Source organism: Neofelis nebulosa, chromosome 12 (assembly GCF_028018385.1).
Source record: "Neofelis nebulosa isolate mNeoNeb1 chromosome 12, mNeoNeb1.pri, whole genome shotgun sequence".
Classification (NCBI taxonomy): domain Eukaryota; kingdom Metazoa; phylum Chordata; class Mammalia; order Carnivora; family Felidae; genus Neofelis; species Neofelis nebulosa.
Genome location: NC_080793.1, coordinates 24,885,069 through 24,906,558, shown reverse-complemented (window position 1 = coordinate 24,906,558; position 21,490 = coordinate 24,885,069). Strand labels below are relative to the sequence as shown.

The 21,490-nt window shown below is 40.1% G+C and overlaps 1 protein-coding gene across 4 annotated transcripts in view; it reads right to left on the bottom strand.

The window, feature by feature from the left end:
* Positions 1–21,490, bottom strand: part of TMEM245 (transmembrane protein 245) — a 98,225-nt gene that overhangs the window by 15,796 nt on the left and 60,939 nt on the right. For all 4 annotated transcript variants that reach the window (XM_058694642.1, XM_058694640.1, XM_058694638.1 and 1 more), the window contains 4 exons: positions 20,422–20,553; positions 15,747–15,869; positions 15,472–15,617; positions 1,645–1,745 (listed from right to left, as the gene is read on the bottom strand). In XM_058694642.1, the coding sequence (XP_058550625.1) occupies positions 1,645–1,745; positions 15,472–15,617; positions 15,747–15,869; positions 20,422–20,553 (502 nt within the window). The remainder of the gene's footprint in view (positions 1–1,644; positions 1,746–15,471; positions 15,618–15,746; positions 15,870–20,421; positions 20,554–21,490) is intronic.

Genomic DNA, 21,490 nt, shown 5'->3' with positions numbered 1-21,490 from the left:
TGTCTACATCCTGGGTTTCTTCTTAAGCAACAAAATTCTAGTATCCTGCAGTTGTTGTTGTCTCTTTTTTTCCTCCGAGAGAGAGAGAGAGAGAGAGAGAGAGAAAGAGCACATGCATGAGCAGGGTAGGGGCAAAGGGACAGAGAGGACAGGAGACACAGAATCTTACACAGGCTCCATGCCTAGCACAGAGCCCCACGTGAGGCTTGATTTCACGAAGTTGGGGCTCAAGTTCATGACCATGAGATCTTAAGCTGAGCTGAAATCAAGAGTCAGATGTTGAACCGACTGAGCCACCCAGGTGCCCCCTGCAGTTGTTATTCTGAATCAATGGTTAGTTCATATACAGTCCTATAATGTAACTGTAAAGCATTGGTCCAAATTTGTACGGGGTCCAAAGGCAAATTAAAAATTAGTTTCTAAACCTCAGAGAGGAACGTATAATCTTCACCTTGCTTCTAATAAAAGTGAAATGTAATCTAAACAAAAACAAGAACAAAAGCCCTGCTAGTTGAAGGAGGTTACTTCAAGTTCACCCCCTTCCAGAGCTGTATGCCCACTCTCTCTCATCTGGTTCCCCTCCAGAGGAAAAGTCAGGCAGATATGGATTCTAGTTCTGGTCCTACCACTAACCAGGTATGTGACCTTGGAAAATTTTTGGTTTCTCACCTACACAACAGGAACACTACCTACCCTGCCTGCCTCACAAGATCATTATAAAACAATGACCTCCATGTGTTGTCAGGCTGCTTGCATGTCAAAGAGTGGCTTAGCCAAGACTGAAGTAGGAAAGAACATGAATGAACTTGGGGATGTAAAGAAGAGTGTGTGGACAAAAGGGGGAAATGGTAGAGGGGAGACAAGCAGCCACAGAAATAAAGGAAAAGTGGAAGGAAAGGAGCAGAAATAATGCAGAGGAAAAAGTGAAAGATGGTTATTGAACCATCAAGGTGCTTATGGAATGAGGGCATTATCAGAATAGATCCTAAGAGGTATGGAGACAGCTTATGTGCCCTCAGAGGCATTTGTCTTGCCCCTGGGACAGTATCCTTCATGGAACAGAGCTATTCGACCAACTCATTGCTCCCTATCAGTTCAATTCAAACATTTACTGAGTGCCAATTATTACTGAGTACCAAGTATTTACTGAGTACTGTGTGCTGTGCTAAGTGCTAGGACATTCACTCATTTATCAAGTACTTCTGCAGTGCTTTCTTTCTTTTTGTTTTTTAATGTTTTATTTATTTTTGGAACAAAGAGCATAAGCAGGGGAGGGGCAGACAGAGAGGGAGACACAGAATCTGAAGCAGGCTCCAGGCTCCCAGCTATCAGCAAAGAGCCTGATGCAGGGCTTGAACTCAAGACGGACTGTGAGATCATGACCTGAGCTGAAGTCGGAGGCTTAATCAACTGAGCCACCCAGGTGCCCCTTATGCAGTGCTTTCTAAGTGCTGGGTATCATTCTAGCTACTGGAGATACAGCATAAATAAACATTACAAATCATACTTCTGCTCCTAATCTAGACTAGATTACATCTCAAAATTTAGTATTTTAAATTTGAGGAAGATGACATTCCCAACGTACGTAAAATGGCTTCATTTTCCTTAAATAGAGGACAGGGGAAGTTAGGATACTATTGTTACCTGATGGTATGAAGACAATATTGATGCCAAATATAGTATGAGTCAGCCAAGTGTACAATCCGTAGAAGCCAGCCATTTTGAGGGAAGCATCAAACACCCCTCTAGAATACCCAAAGATAAAAGGGAAAGTAAATAAACACAGTATCACATTGCGATGCAAAAACGGAAGTTGTTCCAGGCCTCTGGCTACTTCATTCCAAATCTGATAACAACTTCAATTTTTCCAATGGCCTGAGAATGCCCTTTGCATTTTATTTCAAAGAAATATAAAGCCTTTACTTTAAAACCCCAGAACAAGTTTAGTAAATTTCTCTGATGAAAAAAATAACTGAAATGAAACACCTTAAAATACCCTGCCCGCTGAAATAATTAATCAACTTTTCACCTCTGAAGCACATCTTCCACCACCAAAATAAATGGAAAACAAAAAGCATGACTCTCTTATTTCTGAGGACATAAACTCTGAGAAATCGGTGGCCAACCCTCCCCTTTGAAGACAAGTGCAAGAGAATTTAACCTGCATTTCATGGGTCTTCTCTTATTAACAAAGTTTTCCCACATTCCTTCAACTCTGCAACCAAGCCTACAGAGTAACTTCGACAAATGCTATCAAAGAATGCAGGTTATTGGGAGAGAATTTATGGAAGAAAAAAAAAAAAATCTTATTACCTCCCAAGTAAAATGAGAGAGGAAAACACAAAAGGGGTAAAAACAGATCCACATAGTTGGTGATTAGTAGGAACAAAGCACATGAAAATCTGCAATTGCAGGTGCTTCAGCTTTGGTTTCCAGCTGGAAGATTAAGGTAGTGTTGTGTGAAAAGTAATAAGGAACTGCTCAGAGAGAACACAAAGGCAGCAAACCATAAGTTTATGATGCCAAAGGTATCATAAAATTACAAAACCATGACTCTGGGGGGTACAGGGGAAGCAGAGTCATATACTCATGAGAGAAGGAAAAGCTGTCTATAATTAAAAAAAATCAGGGAATGTGGCAGCAAAGGGGACACTGGACACACAAAAGGAAACGATAAGCTTTTCCAAAGCATTCCAAGAGATGTGCTGTAAGAGCAAAGCCAACCTAGTGATTCAGTCATTGTAACAGGGTTCTGACACATGGATTTGGTGACACGGTGGCTTCCCAAATTGTGAAACCTTCTTCGTCATCCTGACCAGCAGCTTTCACTCAAGAATATGGGGTTGCCATGTGCCTTCTGACAAAAAGATGCAGATTAAAGTCGTATCAAAAAGACCGAGAGGAAGGGAGAGAGCCCAGAGGAAACAGAAAAGACCTGAACTGAATAGGAGACGGAGGAAAAAGAGAAACTAGCAGAGCTTCAGGTTTTAAACCTGAGGGGGAGAGAATGGCAGTGTCTCAAAGACGTGGAAAAGCCCAGAATGAGCGAAGACACGGGAGATAAGGGAATACATTTGGTTTGGGCAATGGTAAGAAATAAGGATGATGAAAATACCCTTGAGGTAGCTGGAAATAAAAGACAAAGTCAATGGAGAACTTGGGACAAAAACTTTGAGATGTGTCAGAGGAGATGAATCATAGGAAAGGAGAAGATATCCCCAGGGGCAAACATAGAGAAAATGGGGCAATGGGCTGCGTTCCCACAGGGGACCTAAGGACAAAAATACACCAGCCAAAGAGATCATGAAATCACTTCTGCAGTAGGCAGAAAAGTCACTAGAGTGTAGTATTCCAAGAGACCAAAGGAGAAAGAAGCTTTTGAGAAAGAGGGGATGATATTAAGGTCAAATACCCCAGGGAGATTAATAAGAATAACGTCTAAGGAAAAAAAGTACAGAATTGGAACAGAACTGGGGAGGTCAATGACAAAAGATAGATGTTTTCACCAACCTTAATGTTATTCAAAAATTTTTTCACCAACCTCATGTTATTCAAAAACTCTTAAGCCAAAATGAAGTTGACATCAAAGGTACAACAAAATATTGCAACTGAATCTCCCCCTCTGGGTGGCACGTAGGCAAAACTCAATCCAAAAAGGACCACTTCTAGGAAACAGCACACAATCGCCCTTCTTCTTTACCTCTGGGAATACTCATTGCTGTAACATTCTCACTAAGGCAACTCGCAAGTAATTTTGTGGATCCTAAATGCATCCCATGCTGTTTACAGTTACTAAACATTTTCATGTAACCCAATGAAGGATGAAAAGGCAAGGCATTCCCCTCTATCTTATTACTTATGATCTGGTACACAAGGTTTTTATAAAACAGCAAAGAAAAATCCCCTAACAATTTACTAGTAGACAGAATTTTTTTTAGCTCCATCAAATTCCTAGCATTTTTTTCTTTTTTAATCAGCTTTACTGAACTATAATTTACAAACAAAATTCAACAAATTTTGGCAAATGTGTACAGTTGTGTAACCATCATCACAATCAAGATATAGAACACTTCTGTCACCCCAAAACGTTCCCTCATGCCCTTTGACAGTCTATCCCTCCCTGAATCCTGATCCCTGACATCAACTAGATATGCTTTCTGCCACTATGGTTTTGCCTTTTCTAGAATTTCATATGAACATAATCATACATTATGCAGTTTTTTTATTTTTTTAAACATTTATTTATTTTTGACAGACAGAGAGAGACAGAGCATGAGCAGGGGAGGGGCAGAGAGAGGGAGACACAGAATCCGAAGCAGGCTCCAGGCTCTGAGCTGTCAGCACAGAGCCGGATGCGGGGGCTCAAACCCACGAACCGGGGAGATCATGACCTGAGTCGAAGTTGGAAGCTTAATGGATTGAGCCACCCAGGCACCCCACATTATGCAGCTTTTTAAAAAATTGTGGTAAAATATACATACCAAGCAATTTGCCATTTAACCATTTTTAAGTGTATCGTTCAGGAGTGTCAAGGACATTCACACTTTCATTATGTAGCTTTTGTGTTGGGTTTCTTTAATCTCGTTCAATATTTTGAGATTCACCCACATGGTTATCAGCACTTTGTTCCTCTTTAACTGCTGAGTAGTCCATCATTTGGATATAGCACAATTAGATTATGTAATCACCAGCTGATGGACATTTGGGTTTTTCCAGTTTGGAGCTACTGTGAATAACGTTGCTATGAACACGTGAGCAGAAGTCTTTGCATGGACATACACCTTCATTGCGTTTCAGTAAATACCTAGGAATGGAGATGCTGGGTCATATGGTATGTTTTAATTTTATAAGAAACACCAGTAATTCCTTTCATCTCTCAATTCAAAGAAAGTGTAGAGTCCATGGACAATCAGCCAGAAGTCACTGCCTGCTATATTACGCCACATCTCCTCAAGATGTGAGGCTAAATTTAATATTTATAGTATTATGGGGGTGGATACTGGCAGAAAGAGCAATTCAGCTCGTGAAAAGCTAAATGACAATGCATCTGAAGCCCCTACTAAGTGACCCAGTGGTATACTAGGTGCCCAATAAACAGTAACTATTTTTGGTGCTATGGTATTTACTATTTCTTGAGATCAGTATGTTTCATTGATGCTCAGAGTATTCTGATGATGAAGACTCTAGAAAGTTGTAGTGCAAGAGCTGAGTGTTCCTGAAATAAGAAGGTAAGGTCAAGAGACACTAATGTTTGCTAAGTACCCCATGTGGTAAACTGAGTAACAGCCCCACAAAAATGTCTACATCCATGCCCAGGCCCTATGAATATGTTACCTCATTTGGCAAATGGGACTTTGCAGATGTGACTGAGCTAAGTAAGCATTGTGAGATCAAGGTGATTATCCTGGATTACTGGATTGGCACAATGTAATTACAGAAGTCCTGATAAGAGGGAGGTGGCTGATATAAGACAGAGGTGATGGATGCACAAATTGTGAATATATTAAAACCACTGAATTGTACACTTTAAAATGGTTAAAATGGTGAATTTCATGTGTATGCATTTTATCTCAGTAAAAAAAAAAAAAAAAAAAAAAAAAAAATATATATATATATATATATATATATATATATAAAGAGGGATGTAGAAGAGTCAGAGTTACAGAAGGAGACATGAGGACAAAAGCAGAGGTCAGAGAGAAGGAGACATTTGAAGACACTACATTGCCAGCTTTGAACATGAAGGACCACAAGCCAAGGAGTGCAGGCAGCCTCCAGAGGCTGGAAAGGGCAAGGAAACCGATTCTCCCATAAAGCTTCCAGAAAGAACGCAGGCCAGGGCGCCTGGGTGGCGCAGTCGGTTAAGCGTCCGACTTCAGCCAGGTCACGATCTCGCGGTCCGTGAGTTTGAGCCCCGCGTCAGGCTCTGGGCTGATGGCTCGGAGCCTGGAGCCTGTTTCCGATTCTGTGTCTCCCTCTCTCTCTGCCCCTCCCCCGTTCATGCTCTGTCTCTCTCTGTCCCAAAAATAAATAAAAAACGTTGGAAAAAAAAAAAAATTAAAAAAATTAAAAAAAAAGAAAGAATCGGGGCGCCTGGGTGGCGCAGTCGGTTAAGCGTCCGACTTCAGCCAGGTCACGATCTCGCGGTCCGTGAGTTCGAGCCCCGCGTCAGGCTCTGGGCTGATGGCTCGGAGCCTGGAGCCTGTTTCCGATTCTGTGTCTCCCTCTCTCTCTGCCCCTCCCCCGTTCATGCTCTGTCTCTCTCTGTCCCAAAAATAAATAAAAAAAAAAAAAAAAAAAAAAACGTTGAAAAAAAAAAAAAAATTTATAAAAAAATAAAAAAAAAAAAAAAAAAAAAAGAAAGAACGCAGGCCTGCTGACAGTCTAATTTTAGGCCTTCTGACCTCTAGAACTGTCAGATAAAAAAATCTATGTGGTTTAAGCCACTAAGCTTATGGTAATGTTAGAGCTACAATCAGAAACTAACACAATCCAGTATGAGCCAAGCACTGCGTTACATGCTTTGTCTATGTCGTTCCATTGACTCCTTGCTGGTTCCTCTGATTCATCCGGAAAAGAGACACTTGGGGCACTTGGGTGGCTCAGTCAGTTAAACATTCGACTCTTGGTTTGGGCTCAGGTCATGATCTCCCAGTTTGTGGGTTTGAGCACCATGTCAGGCTCTACAAGGAGCCTGCTTGGGATTCATTCTTTCTTTCTCCGTCTGCTCCCTTCCCCACTTGTGCACACACTCTCTCTCAAATAAACTTTAAAAAGAGAGAGACAGAGAGACAGAGACAGAGACAGACTGACTCTTGGTCAAAAATCAGGTAAATCTGTTAAAATCTTTTCTCTAAAAAAGAAAAAGAAGAAGAAAGTTCAAAATGAGGGTGAGGGTGGGAGGAATGGTACTGAGCCAGTCACAGTTAAAAGGCAAGAAAACTCTTCTGGGAATTGTTGGATCGGTGTACTAGATCACTCTGGTACACTAACTCCAAATCCAGTCACCCAACTCACTAAAGATCAAGATGTTGGATGAAGATGTATTTTTGGTATCCAGATTCCTATTCTATATTACGAAGATATTCACCTGCAGGCCAAACATGTACTTAATGGTCCTCAAGGCCAAGAGACCACCAAGAGAAGCCTGGGCAGCTGCATGACACCTGCATCTGGCTCTGGCCAGGGCCATTATTCGATAGTGGCTATCCTAGCTGACCACTTCCAAAAGGGGACTAAGGCTCAGTATACCCATCCCGAGGCAAACTGGGGTCCTAATCACCATATTAGAGTGAAACGTTCTGGAAAATAGAAGTAGAACATGGGGAAAGGGGAGAGGAACAGAGCAGCAATGAAAGATGCAACAGGCCACATGTGGCGGCCACAATGTGTGCATCTGTGCCTTGCTGGTGCAACGCTACGTAGAACTCTATGACCCACTCCGCACCCAACGCACTGGCTTTTAGTCAGGTGGATGCCTATTGTGGGAGCTAGTACATCCGAGTGATCTAGTGCACAGATCCAACAATTTCAAGAGGGTCGTTATTGCCTTTTCACTTGGGAATAACTCAGGCCCTCATTTTTTATTCTTTTTCCAGCCTTCATTAAAAAAAAAAAAACATGAACTACACTCCCAGTTTAAAAGATTTTCTTGATTTCTGACCAGCGGACTCTTTCCTGGGTGAATGAGGGGACCAGACAGGGGATCAATGAAATAATACATGCAAAATGTGTAAGTCAGGGTTTGGCACAGTGGGTGCTCAGCATATGTCAGTGTAGAGGATGGACAAAAGAAGGGACAGAAGTGAAGGCCATTGGCCTGGAGGTTAGGAGACCGCTCAGAGAAGGAACATATGAATGAAATGTAAGAGTGTTGAGGAAGCAAACAGTCAAGAACGCGCTCATAAATGAGAAACATTAGTGAAGGCAAACAGGACATGGATTCGGCAGGAACAACAGGGCAACGGGGCCACAAGAGCTCTGGCTCTGTCACCCACTGCTCTGGAATCCCATTCTGTCACTGATTAGTGTGGCATGATCTTCAAAACTGTACAACTTCTCTGAGCTTCACTCTTCCTAACTGTCAAATAGAGACAACATTTAACTTCATAATGTTGGCATTACGGCAAGCATTCACTTCATAACGGTATGATGGACATTAACACTGCAACTCAAGTGGTAAGCTTAGTGACTGGTGCACAGTAAGCACACAATTAAGTTGGTGCTTTCAGAGAATTGTGTCACTATTACCAGGTAGCATTGTAGTAAGGCTAAAAATAACGCACGTGGTTAACTTTCTCTTTTCTCCTGGCGGTTTCTGGAAGAAAACCAATCTTTGCTATGTGCTAAAGGGGTGCAGGGTACGGCAAAGCTGAGAGTGAAAGCAGCATACCACAAAGTTTTAGACTTAAGTTTTTTAAATTATAAGGTACCGATGAAGCTACCGGAGCAAAAATCCAAAATACTGAGTGTATAATCACTCATCTCTCAGGTTCTTTGGAACCTGAAATTCAGAGACTGGGAATTGTTCATTTTCATAATCTAACACAACTTCATTTGACACATAATTAATGGCATACACAATACAGTTTGAACGGGTTACCAGAAATCACTAGTTTAATCAATGCGGGCGTATTTATTCCTTATAATCATACCAATGAAAGATCATTCTCTCATTTCATTCACTCAATGATGTCAATCCATTCATCAACACTTTTTAGATATTCAAATTCAGTAAGCATTCTTCCATCTTGCCATCCAGGAAAGACACTATGATATACTTCACCAAATCTCTTGTAAAAATCACAAAAGCTCTGGCTTGTGGCATTTTTCTAAGGGTGGTTACATATGATCCGTGCCAGGTGAATGCATGGTGCCACTGGAAATTACCCTTCCCTTTGTAACTATTCACAACCATACGATCAAGCATCTACTATGGAAATTTACAAGAAAATCTGCATCAAATTCATCAGGCTATAATAGGTATGTAACATTAGTCTTCCTCTACTGTCTACTTCAATCTTCTCTCTTGAATAGAGTGTTTGCCTGTGCTCAGTCTTCTGGGACCTCTTTTTTTCCAGTGATTCTTCAAAACTCATTGACATTATTCTCCAACTGCATCTCCAGGCTTTCCCAGCACTCAGCAATTTAACAGAATCAAATTCAGAAGACACTGGATGCTCTTTTCTTCCCATGTTTTGGTAGCTCAGTTGAGCTGGCTTAGCAGGTCTGATGTAGCTCAAGGGATGGGACTGACACCAGCCACAGAGGTGGAAGCTCCCCGCTTTCTAACAAGGTTGCATCCTCATTCAGAAAGCTTCCACCGTTAGACAGTCCTATCTATTATACACAGAGCTATAAAGGGCAGGGTTCCCTTCAACTGGAAGGCAGGCTACAGGGTATCCAATCCAACGGGGGTCCCTAAACATACCTCTCTGTGAATAAAAATTCCAAATTCATTCACAATCAGTCTTTGTCTAAGTTTTCCCCTAATAAACACTATTGTGCATTTATACTGTACGGTACTAAAGATGTGTGTCCATGCCTCGTTTATACAACTGTATGAATGATCCTTAAACAACACATTTGAACTACACTAGTCCACTTACATGCGGATTTTTTTTTTTTTTTGATATGGTATTGAAAATGTATTTTCAGGGCACCTGGGTGGCTCAGTCAGTTAAGCATCCAACTCTTGGTTTGGGTTCAGGTCATGATCTGAGCTTTGTGGGTTCAAGCCCCACATCAGGCTCTGTGCTGGCAGCATGGAGCCTGCTTGGGATTCCCTCTCTCTCCCTCTCTCTGCCCCTGCCCCACTCACACTGTCTCTCTCTCTCTCTCTCTCTTTCTCTCTCAAAATAAATAAACTTAAAAAAATGTATTTTCTCTTATGATTCTCTTAGTAACATATTCTTTTCTCTGGCTTACTAAACTAAGAATACAGTATACAATAAGAACAACATACAAAGTATGCTTTAACTGACTGCTTATAAGTAAGGTTTCTAGTCAACAGTAAGCTATTAGCAGTTAACTTTCTGGAGAGTCAAAAGTCCTATGTGGATTTTTGGCAGTGTAGGGCGCTGGTGTCTCCTAACCCCCACATTATTCAGGAGTCAACTGTATATCTAACTTCTCTGCACCAGGGGCTTGAACTGGTTTCAAGTGCCTGGTTAAGATTTAGTTCTTAACCAGCTCTCTCCTCACTCTTTACAAACTCTAAGATGAAACTGTTAACTCTTACAAGTTTGCTAATAAATTCTGACCAAAGGGGTGTTCTTGGGAAGAGAGATGACGAGGAAGCTTAAAAAAAAGAAAAGAAAAATGGGTTTGTTGTTACTTTTCTAAAAGGAGAAAACTTGCCAGACAACCCAGGATTTGATCAGATGATCTGCTTTTGCTGGAATGCGACTTGAAGCAAGGAGGGGGTTGGGGAGAATGATAAGCCACAGTCAAGGAGCTCTGTGCCCTCAGAGGACACAGGACTCTAAACCAATAGACAGGTAGCGTTCACGTGTCTAAGTAAGAAGAAAGGAAAGAATCCAAAATCAAATTCTGCCTGCTCCCAACATTTCATTACACTGGTTCTACCCTCTTTTCTTTCTAAAGGTCAACTAGGAAGGCTATCAGATTATTGTTCCCTCAGGCAACAACAACAAGCGTTACCTTACCAATGTTCTGTACTGCCCCTCAAGAGAAGGCCAGGTAGTAGAGAGGGCAGGCCGGCTTCCAGAAACACAGCATATAAAATTACCAATCGGACATAGTATCCCCCAGCTCTTTTCATTACTACCTAACCTCTCTTGAAAAGTTACATCTCCCTCCCTTTCCGGGGTCATCTGTCCCAGAGACCCAGCTCCACACAGTAAAAAGCACAGAAACCTGGTTGAGACTGGATTTCCCTGTTCCAGAAGGGAAGGTCACGCTGTACGCACAGACCTAGCATGCTGCTGAGAAGCACAGGGAGAAGCCGCTTCTGCGGAAACCTTCCATCCCCACTGGGAAAAACAGTGAGTCACAGTCACACACAGAAGGGTACAACAGTGGCGTCACATTAAATCATCTGGAATCCTTGGCAGTAGAAATATTAATTCAATGTTTTTATATCATTACTACATGGTTTTGTGTCTTTGACAGTGCCTGCTGATAATGGATGCCTACTCTAATTAAAAAGTGAACAGTATATAGGCAAATAGCAAACATTTGTATCTCAACACTAGTTCTATTATAAGGCTATTAAAATTAATTTAGCAATTCTTTAAAGCATCACAATGAGAAACTAAATACAAGACAAAGTTTCTTAAGGTCACTCCCTTGGAAACTTGATGTAAAGGTTTAGAATTATTAGACCAATCTTTAATCAAGTAGGTTAAAAAGGCATTCTTTTTACTGAGTTGGTTATTATTTAAGAACTCCAGCTAATATGATTTTCCCAAATACGTATAAGAGATTGTGTCACTCTATTCCAGTGTTAGGAGAGCTATCTCTTCGAATAAATGAAAATACACTCTTACAGCTTTAAACTCTTCCTTCTACATTTTAATTTAAACAAATGTTTATAACCTTAGATTCATGAGAATTTCTTTGCAACGAATATTTGTTTAAAGTCAAAAATGGAAATACGGAATTACGGAATGATCAGCACTGATTTTTTTTTTTTTTTTTTTTTTTTACCCAATACCTTTAATTCTCCATAGTTGGAGGGATAGAGGTGAAAAGTACATTCATTTTCCAAATTAAAAAAAAAAACTCAGTACATACATTCTCCCATCTAATTCATAAGTAAGACTCCCACCCACTGGCACTGAAAACCTGTAATCCCACAAGCAAGAGCCATACCCGTGTGCATGCACTCATGTGAAAATATCACACACACTAAATTGCACTGAGGCCGTGACAACATGCAACTTAGTAATGTGCAATATCTCCACCAGAGCAAGCAGAATGGGAGCATCGGGGAAGAAGGATGTGATGCAAACATTCAGGACACGACATGCTCTAAAGGGACAAAAATGGTTTGGGGGTAGGGGATGCATGCCACTAACTGAAAAATTCATGAAATGAAAACCCAAATGAACACACAAACATATTCAATTTAGAAGAACACTTATTCAGATCTGAGAATCCTGAGGTTCAACAATTCAACGAGATGGTGATCATCAAGTAGCCACATATTTCATAAAGCAAAGCTTCAAAAGCCAAGACACTGCCACTGCCTGGTCATGCAGTTAACTCCCAATTTCAAGTCCACTTTTAACTTATCGATGGATCATATAAAATGAGTTGAACGATTTCCACTTGACTGCAACACTGATGATGACTAATGACTGATCTTTATAAAATCTGAGATCACTGATAATTTGTAGACTGAAGTGCCCTCTGAGGACCGTATAATAACATTTTCATAAACACTTGTTTAATATTTTTCCTCTTAAAATCTTTGTCCGTGAAGAAACATATTCCATCTTGAACACAATCCTTCAGAATGAAAAATGTGACAAGAGCTCTTAGAACTAGAACTTACTATTATCTTACATATGTGAGAAGGTTCTACAGAGGCATCTCTATAAAACCTGTACATTCCAGGTCTTGCATTTGACCCAGGAAAGAAAGAGACAATAAGCACGGAGACTGCTAAAAATCGTCTGGAGTTATAATCTTTAATTTACATAACTTGATATAGCTGTGGTTACACAAATGGACCAGACAAATTAACTAGTCTGCACTGTAGTTTTCAATTTTGAGAGCCATTAAGATTACAGTTCTGGTACTGAGGGTTTAAACTTTTTCCTATATTAAAAACATGATAAAATATGGGGCGCCTGGGTGGCTCAGTCGGTTAAGCGGCCGACTTTGGCTCAGGTCATGATCTCGCGGTCCGTGAGTTCGAGCCCCGCGTTGGGCTCTGTGCTGACCGCTCAGAGCCTGGAGCCTGTTTCAGATTCTGTGTCTACCTCTCTCTGACCCTCCCCTGTTCATGCTCTTCTCTCCCTGTCTCAAAAATAAATAAAACGTTTAAAAAAAAAAAAAAAAGACATGATAAAATAAATGGGTTTTGTACTAGTATGCTTTGGAACCAAGACATGGGCTACTGTTACAGCGCATACTTAGTCTGTACAATCCCAAGAAAATAAGGCAAATCTAATTTGTAAAAAGGCATTTATTTCTTATCTCTGTAGATGACCACACTCTTTCTAACCTCAAATGCCCTTGTGGGCCAAAGACCTGAATTTTTAGCCGCCAGCCTCATGTGACTATTTAAACAGTCTTAACAGTACCACAAAGTTAAGTCATCATCTTCTGCCTCAACCAGCTCCTCCTGGAAGAAGGCATTGTGGTATACCGGAAGGATATGTGCTTTCAATCAGCTGAACCGACATGCAAGTCACAGCTCTGCTTACCAACTCCAAGCAACGATGACATTAAAGTATTAAGTTTAAAACAAAGGAGTTGGCATATCTGTATGAAAACAAAAGTGACTCAATGCCAGACAGACAGAGGACAGTTGACCAGCAGTTCACTCTAAGAAAGCCGAACAAGAGAAAACTCAAGAACTGTGATTTAAAAACAGAAAAGCTTTTGTGAGAATAACAGTCAGTGCTAATAAAGATTACTGCAGGAAAATGAAGTATCAGCTTTCTTGAAGTTCTTAATGGGACAAGGTAGATATTTTTCTGTAAGGCTTGGCTTAACTTACACTGACTGAAAGGGTTCTGTCAGCCTTTGATAGGGTTGATTCACCAGTTTCATCCTACTGGGAAGATTGAAGGTTATTTTTCTTTCTGGTCGAGTTATTTACACAAACTTCTTTAAGCCAGACAGAGGTCACTTAGATAAACTAACGTGAATTTATTGCTAAGAGTTTTCAGCATTTTATTTACTCAATAAAGATGATAACCAATGGTTGTGCAGGCTTAAAAGGAATGCTAAAGCCAGCAAGTGACTTCCCCGAAGATAGCTTCACCCTGAAAACTGTTACAGTAGATGATGCACTCCCAAACTTGGAATCTTTACATAGATGGCCCCACGGGGATACCCAAGAGCACCAGAGAGGATAAGGGCATTTTTAAAATTCAACCTGATGGCTAACAAAGGAAGCAAGATATTGAAGACTGTACCCAGGCCTTGCTAGTAGGAAAAAGAAAGAAAACCCACCAAACTTTCTAGGAAGAATATATTTCAAGAACATGTGTGTTATTTGAATGTAACTAAGGTTTTTCAGAGACCAAAATGGTATCCTCAACCAGTTATTAAATAAACACAATGAAGAAATAAGCCAAGATCAGTCAGAGAATTATCCAGTCAAATCAAGATTTCTGTGGAAGACTAGTTCAAAGCAATGCTATTTTTTATAATAATTTTTTCATGTTTTATTTTATTTATTCTTGAGAGAGAGAGAGAGTGAGCGCACACAAGACAGCAGAGGAGGGGCAGAGACTGAGGGAGACAGGGAATCCCAAGCAGACTCCGCACTGTCAGTGCAGAGCCTGATGAAGGGCTCAAACTCAAACTGTGAGATCATGAGCTCAGCGGAGATCAAGAGTTGGATGCTTAACCGACCGACTGAGCCTCCCAGGTGCCCTCAAGCAATGCTATTTCTTAAAAATAAGTGGAAACATAAATGCCAACCAATGATTCACTATTCAAAATAAGTTTAAGAACACCTGGCTGACAACTTATTACAAAAAGAAACTCTAACGGATGATATGAGGATTTAATTTGGGTATAGCTATTCATAAGCAGTAAAAATGTAGTAGAACTCTAACAAGTCCCAAGCAATAAGAGGAAAGGGTAGGGAAGGAGCGGAGCTAGGTTTGAGCTGCAAAAGGCCTTTCCCTACCTGAAATGACAAAGAGGAAAAAGGAGGGCAGAAGCCAGTGACTTGGAAAGAGCGTATGAAGAAAAAAAAGTTGAGGAATCATCTCATTCAAAAGCCCAGCCTGCAATACATGGACCCCAGAAGACACGGGAAGTTTCTGGCCAGAACTTGTGATGCACATCCAGCCCATGACTTAAAAATAACCAAAATCTTTGCATTTCCAGTTTCCAGGCTAACTTCACGCAAAGGGCACAGAGCCCAGCTGCAGAGGGAGAGAGGAAGAAATAGAAAGACCATTTATTCTTCTCCCGGGACAAAGTTGCAGTTCCTGAGCTCTAAGAGAAGGGGGAGGTGTATGCGTGGTACAAGAGGGGTTTCTCCCCAGCAAGCGACATGAGCTGCAGCGAGAGCAAGAGCCTGCACGGGGTGAGGGGGCTGTAGCTCACAGGGCTGACAGCAGGATACCGAAACTGAATTTTTCTTCTTATCGAAACTTGCGCTGCTCACATTATTCTCTCAAAAGGAAATTAAAAATTTTGAAAATACCAGGGTCCGTCACTAGTTTTGCACTGATTAGAAAGGCTCAAGACTGAAACAGGCTTCTCACAGAAAGCAGTGTCTAAAGGAAATAAGAATAGCATAAATCTTATCCCTACCTGATAGCTTCTTCCACAGACTGGCCAATAATATTAGAAGAAGGACCTGGCTGAGATAGTGGTGTCAGGCTTATCACCCACTTCACTGGCTTGTAGTACTCATCACTGGAACTTAATAGATAAAATAGTGTGGTCAGGAAAATTATCTGCAAAACAAAGGACAGTATCTCCTAAAAAATCACATTTGGAAACTACAGGAAGGAAACACAAATGGAACCAAGAAAACGCTTCACTGCAGAAGGAGAGGTAACATGCTCTTATCTACATGTACATACCAGAGATAGCACAAAATTGAGAAGGGCCGTCCCGCTGTAGAAGAGGATGGTCAGGAGGGTGGTGACCGTGGTGAAAAGCAGGCTCACGTTCCGGCTCATGACAATCCACAGAGACTCTAAGATCTGATGAAGAGGGAAAGCTGAATCATTAGAACTAATCCTGAGGAGAAATACAAATCAAAACCACACTCAGATACCACCTCACGCCAGTCAGAGTGGCCAAAATGAAGAAATCAGGAGACTATAGACGCTGGAGAGGATGTGGAGAAACGGGAACCCTCTTGCACTGTTGGTGGGAATGCAAATTGGTGCAGCCGCTCTGGAAAGCAGTGTGGAGGTTCCTCAGAAAATTAAAAATAGACCTACCCTATGACCCAGCAATAGCACTGCTAGGAGTTTATCCAAGGGATACAGGAGTACTGATGCATAGGGGCACTTGTACCCCAATGTTTATAGCAGCACTCTCAACAATAGCCAAATTATGGAAAGAGCCTAAATGTCCATCAATTGATGAATGGATAAAGAAATTGTGGTTTATATACACAATGGAATACTACGTGGCAATGAGAAAAAATGAAATATGGCCTTTTGTAGCAACGTGGATGGAACTGGAGAGTGTGATGCTAAGTGAAATAAGCCATACAGAGAAAGACAGATACCATATGGTTTCACTCTTATGTGGATCCTGAGAAACGTAACAGAAACCCATGGGGGAGGGGAAGGAAAAAAAAAAAAAAAAAAGAGGTTAGAGTGGGAGAGAGCCAAAGCATAAGAGACTCTTAAAAACTGAGAACAAACTGAGGGTTGATGGGGGGTGGGAGGGAGGGCAGGGTGGGTGATGGGTATTGAGGAGGGCACCTTTTGGGATGAGCACTGGGTGTTGTATGGAAACCAATTTGACAGTAAATTTCATATATTAAAAAATAAAATTAAAAAAAATTAAAAAATAAAAAAATAAAAAAAAAGAACTAATCCTGAGGAAAGAAGTTCCAACAGCTATCTACTCTGCTTTCAATACAAGAGCGTTAGTACCAGAAAGTGAAAAGACAAGAACGGAGTAGTATTTTATGGGTGGGGGGGGAAATACGTTATCATCTGAAAACACTTGAACGTTGAATAGTAAGGAAAATGGTTAAGAAAATCACAGTGAATCTAGCTCCAAATCATATCAGGTAGCCATTAAAGATATGCGTATCATAACACAGAAAAACATTTTATGACATAATTATAAATTGAAAACGGGGCATCTGGGTGGCTCAGTTGGTTAAGCTTCCAACTTTGGCTCAGGTCATGATCTCACAGTTCGTGGGTTTGAGCCCCACATTGGGCTCTGTGCTGATAGCTTGGAGCCTGGAGCCTGCTTTCAGATTCTGTGTCTCCTTCTCTCTCTCTGCCCTTCCCCCACTCATGCTCTGTCTCTCTCCCCAAAATAAACATTAAAAAATCATAATTAAAAAAAGTAAAACGTAGGAAACAAAAATTTTATATATAGCATGATTTTAACTATGTAAAAATGATATGTGTAGAAAAAAAACCTACAGGAGAATATGCCAGAATGCAACCTGTATAGGATCATTAGTGCAGACATGAACATTCTAGTATTTGTCTTATTAGCTGCCTCCCCTCTTGCCATCTCCAACTTAGATTCACCTACAAATACAAAAGTATTACTTCGATGATTTCACTAAAATCACAATAAATAAGATAGGGTCAAGGGCAGAGCTCTACAGCTGACTATCTTTCTTCAGATAGACGATGACCCTACTGAATTCCTTTGATCCATCACCTGTAAATTCACTAGAATCAGTTATTAAAACGGTCACTAATATATGCTAAATGCTACTATAATACACGTTAAACACTACTAGAAGAAGATGTACAATAACTGTGGCACACCTAGATGTTTTCATTTCCTATCTTCTCGGGAACTTAAATTCCCTCTTGACAATATCTGTCCCGTGAGAGAAGCAGTGCAGAGGATACCAACTTCATTTTCAAGATAGACAAACTGAAGCTCAGAGATGTTTTAAAACTTGCCCAAGGGCCTTGGAGCTAATAACTGGAACTAGAGCTGGGACCAGAACTCTAACGTCTGGTTTTATTTTGGTGTGCCCTTTCCAAAACAGCAGCTCTGTTTTTTGTCATATGTGCAAGTTACACCATCTGTTCTATGAAAGGCCTATCCATTCCTTTCCTATCTCAAATGTATCATTTATAAAGGCGTATTTTGTTGTCCCCGGCATTTCTTGCAAACCTCAGCTCAGTCTTCACAGGAGAGCCTTTGCAGGCTGGTTTCATTTACAATAACTCCTTACATAAAATCTTCAAAATGCCTTGCAATGCCTACAAAAATATGCATGACTGACCATTTGACCTTGTGGGACAAAGAATGGATGAATAATACCACTGATTCCAAGAAACAAACCAACAATACCCTTATTTGTGATTTTTACATGCATTCTTTTGAGGCTTCTGGCATTTTGGAATTTTTATTAAAAAAGTTTTTAAATAGTTTCTGGGTCACCCTGATAGGAAATACTCTGTGACAATTCTTAAGAAATTAACTGAAGACATTAATTGTAGACTGGTAGTCTCCAACAACAATCAAGTAACATTTCTGTGTACCCAAGGGGATTAGGAAGAAAGGTTCAGACCATGAGAGCTATCGGATATTACAAGAATATAGGCAGAAATAAAAAATCCGATCAAGGGTTGACTTCGACGCATTAAGATTTTTTTTCTGATGAGACAGGTAGTGACGTTAAAGAATGTGATTTTTTTTAATACTTTATAAGAAAATGTGTTGATATTTAGAGGATGTACAGAAAATCAGTGAACCAATAGTCTAAATGACCAGTGCATATTACAAAACCATGTAAAAGACCCATTTCTATTCAAGACAGATCAATGGACTTCCATGTAAGGCAGTACAAAAAAAGTTTATATGGATATGGTTTCAAATTCCAAACTGCAATTAACATTTAAAAAGTACCATTTGTTGAGTTTTGGTGTAGTATCAAAGAATAGCCACAATTATCTGAAAAGGCTATTAAAAGACTCCCCTCTTTTCCAACTACGTATCTGGATGAGGCTGGATTTTCCTCAGATACTTTGATCAAAACAATGTATTCCAATAGACTGAATGCAGAAGCAGGTATGAGAATCCAGACATTAAAGAGATTTGCAAAAAAGTAAAAGAAAGTCACTCTTCTCACTGAGTCATTTTTTGTTTTGGAAAATGGTTATTTTGCAGATGCAAAAAATGTGTTAATATATAATGTTATTTTTTGTGAACTGATAAATATTTTAAAGTTCTCAGGTTTAACTGCTAATACAATAATAATCCATAGAACCCATGTGAACAAACAAAAACTCTGGAATCCTCAGACCAAGAAGTTTGATAACCACTGGACTAGAGAAAACAGATTATCAAACACATAAACTCTTAGAACTGAAGGACATGAATTTCTAGATTTAACTCCACACTGTGATAGCTGTATTAGGTGAGTGGGAAGAAGGGCAAGTGTGAGTGCAGGGATTGGGGGAGGAACCGAAAGAGCTGTAAGAAAACCCCACAGGTGATAGAAGAGAGCACTGAGGGACTTCAAAGTCACATCCTTATCTTCATCTTCCAAATTAGGAAGCCAAAAGATAATACCTAAAATTACAAAACCAAGAAAGACCAGTATAAATATTATTTTGGAAATTTAGAGATAAATACCAGAGAAAGCTAAAAGAATTGACAGCTGTTTCCAGAAAACGAGACTGAAGTGGAGAAGCACAAAGCAGGGCACTGCCATTTTTTTACTGAAAATCTTATTAAACTATTATTGACTCTCTGCTATGGTCATCTATTAATAGTTTGATAAAAATTAAATTAAAAAAAAAAATCTAGCATTGCGGGGCACCTGGATGGCTCAACCAGTACAGGGTGCAACTCTTGATCTCAGGGTTGAGTCTGAGCCCCACACTGGTTGTAGAGATTACTTAAAATCTTTAAAAAAAAAAAAAAAAAATCTAGCATTGCAAACCTCAACTTTTGTTAAACTGATGAAAGTCACCAGTCCATTCACAAGAAAATCCTCTCATCTCTGTGAAAAGCCACATGCCAGGACACTTTATAAAACACACTGTTGAACCAAGAGTGGTTGTTAAAACTTCAGCAATGCTGCAAGCTGTTCCTTGCTGCCTTCGACCGACCGTTAGGCAAACAAGGCAGAGGTGGGTGGAACATGGTGGGAAAATGGGTGTAAACAACAAGCTGAGCCTTTGAAGGACATCCAATCTCTCTAATGTAAGTGGAACCAGATTTCTATCTGCCAAAGACTTTGCGCACCAGAAAGGCCGATCTCTCTCTAGTGGTCCAGCGACATTCTAGTCAGCCTAAGGGACAGATACCTATCTCAGAATCTGAGAGCCCACAACACTTCACATATGCTTCCTGATTCAGCATTTCTCGGTTACTCTTCAACCACAGAGAAGGCACCAGGGGAGCTACTCCTGAGGCCTATGGTCTTTAGACATCTTCCTAGTGCATTTAGAACTCTCAAAATGGCAAATGTTGTGTCATTAAAAACAAGGTAACTAAAGGCCTCTAAGTGTGCACAGAAAACTGGAAATTAGAATTTCTATTTTTATTTCTAAGTCCAGTTTAACTAAAAATTCTATTTCTTACCGAAAGAAATGTCTCAATGTTCTCGTGAACAAAGGAAACGATATCCTGCCAGTCCAGGATGTCTCCCAGCCAGCTATTCTGACGATTTATATGCATCTTGTGTCCTTTGTGCCTTCCAGAATGCGTTACATTCTATGGAATAAAACGGTTCAGACATGAAATCTCCAAAAGCATAAGAAGTATACTCTATTTTGTTTTATGTCCACGTGAGCACTTGAGTAGTTACTCAAAGGTGAAAAACTTTGCATTATTTAAGAAATCAGCTAAGAACTCTACCTAAAGACATAAAATATGAAATACATTTTTTCTTCTTTAGATACCTTCTAGATACCACCTGTCAGCTGAGCTCAAGCACTTCCTTTATAATACATTTATGAACAAGCTTCATTTCTCAATACATATTGACTGTACACCAACACAACATTTACTTTCTTTTTTTCCTCTTTTTAGCCCCTCTACCTTTTTGGGGGTCCCGATTTTTGCTTTTTTCTTCCTTTCCTCATCCCACTCCCCTAATTATTAACCTTCCATACAAGATAAAGAAAGCAAGGGGGAGAGAGGAATATAAAGTACATTAAAAACTAAAACAGGGGGCGCCTGGGTGGCGCAGTCGGTTAAGCGTCCGACTTCAGCCAGGTCACGATCTCGCAGTCCGTGAGTTCGAGCCCCGCGTCGGGGCTGTTTCCGATTCTGTGTCTCTCTCTCTCTCTGCCCCTCCCCCATTCATGCTCTGTCTCTCTCTGTCCCAAAAATAAAAATAAAAAAAAAATAAAAAATAAAAAAAAATAAAAAAAAAAACTAAAACAATGTTACATGTCATTTATATCTCAACAAAATGGGGGATAAATGAAAAAGAAACAAAAATGGGGAGAAAAATCTAACTCATCCATATGGAAGAGAAATACATTGACAAGAATGCAGGAATAATTAAATTTGAAAGAGATATGAATAAACAAAATGACTAGTGAGGTTAAAATTCAGAAACATAAGTAGGTTCTTAACATTTTGTTTCTGTTCTGACACTTTTGCTAACATCGTAGTGATATATCAACCTTCATTATGCAATGAA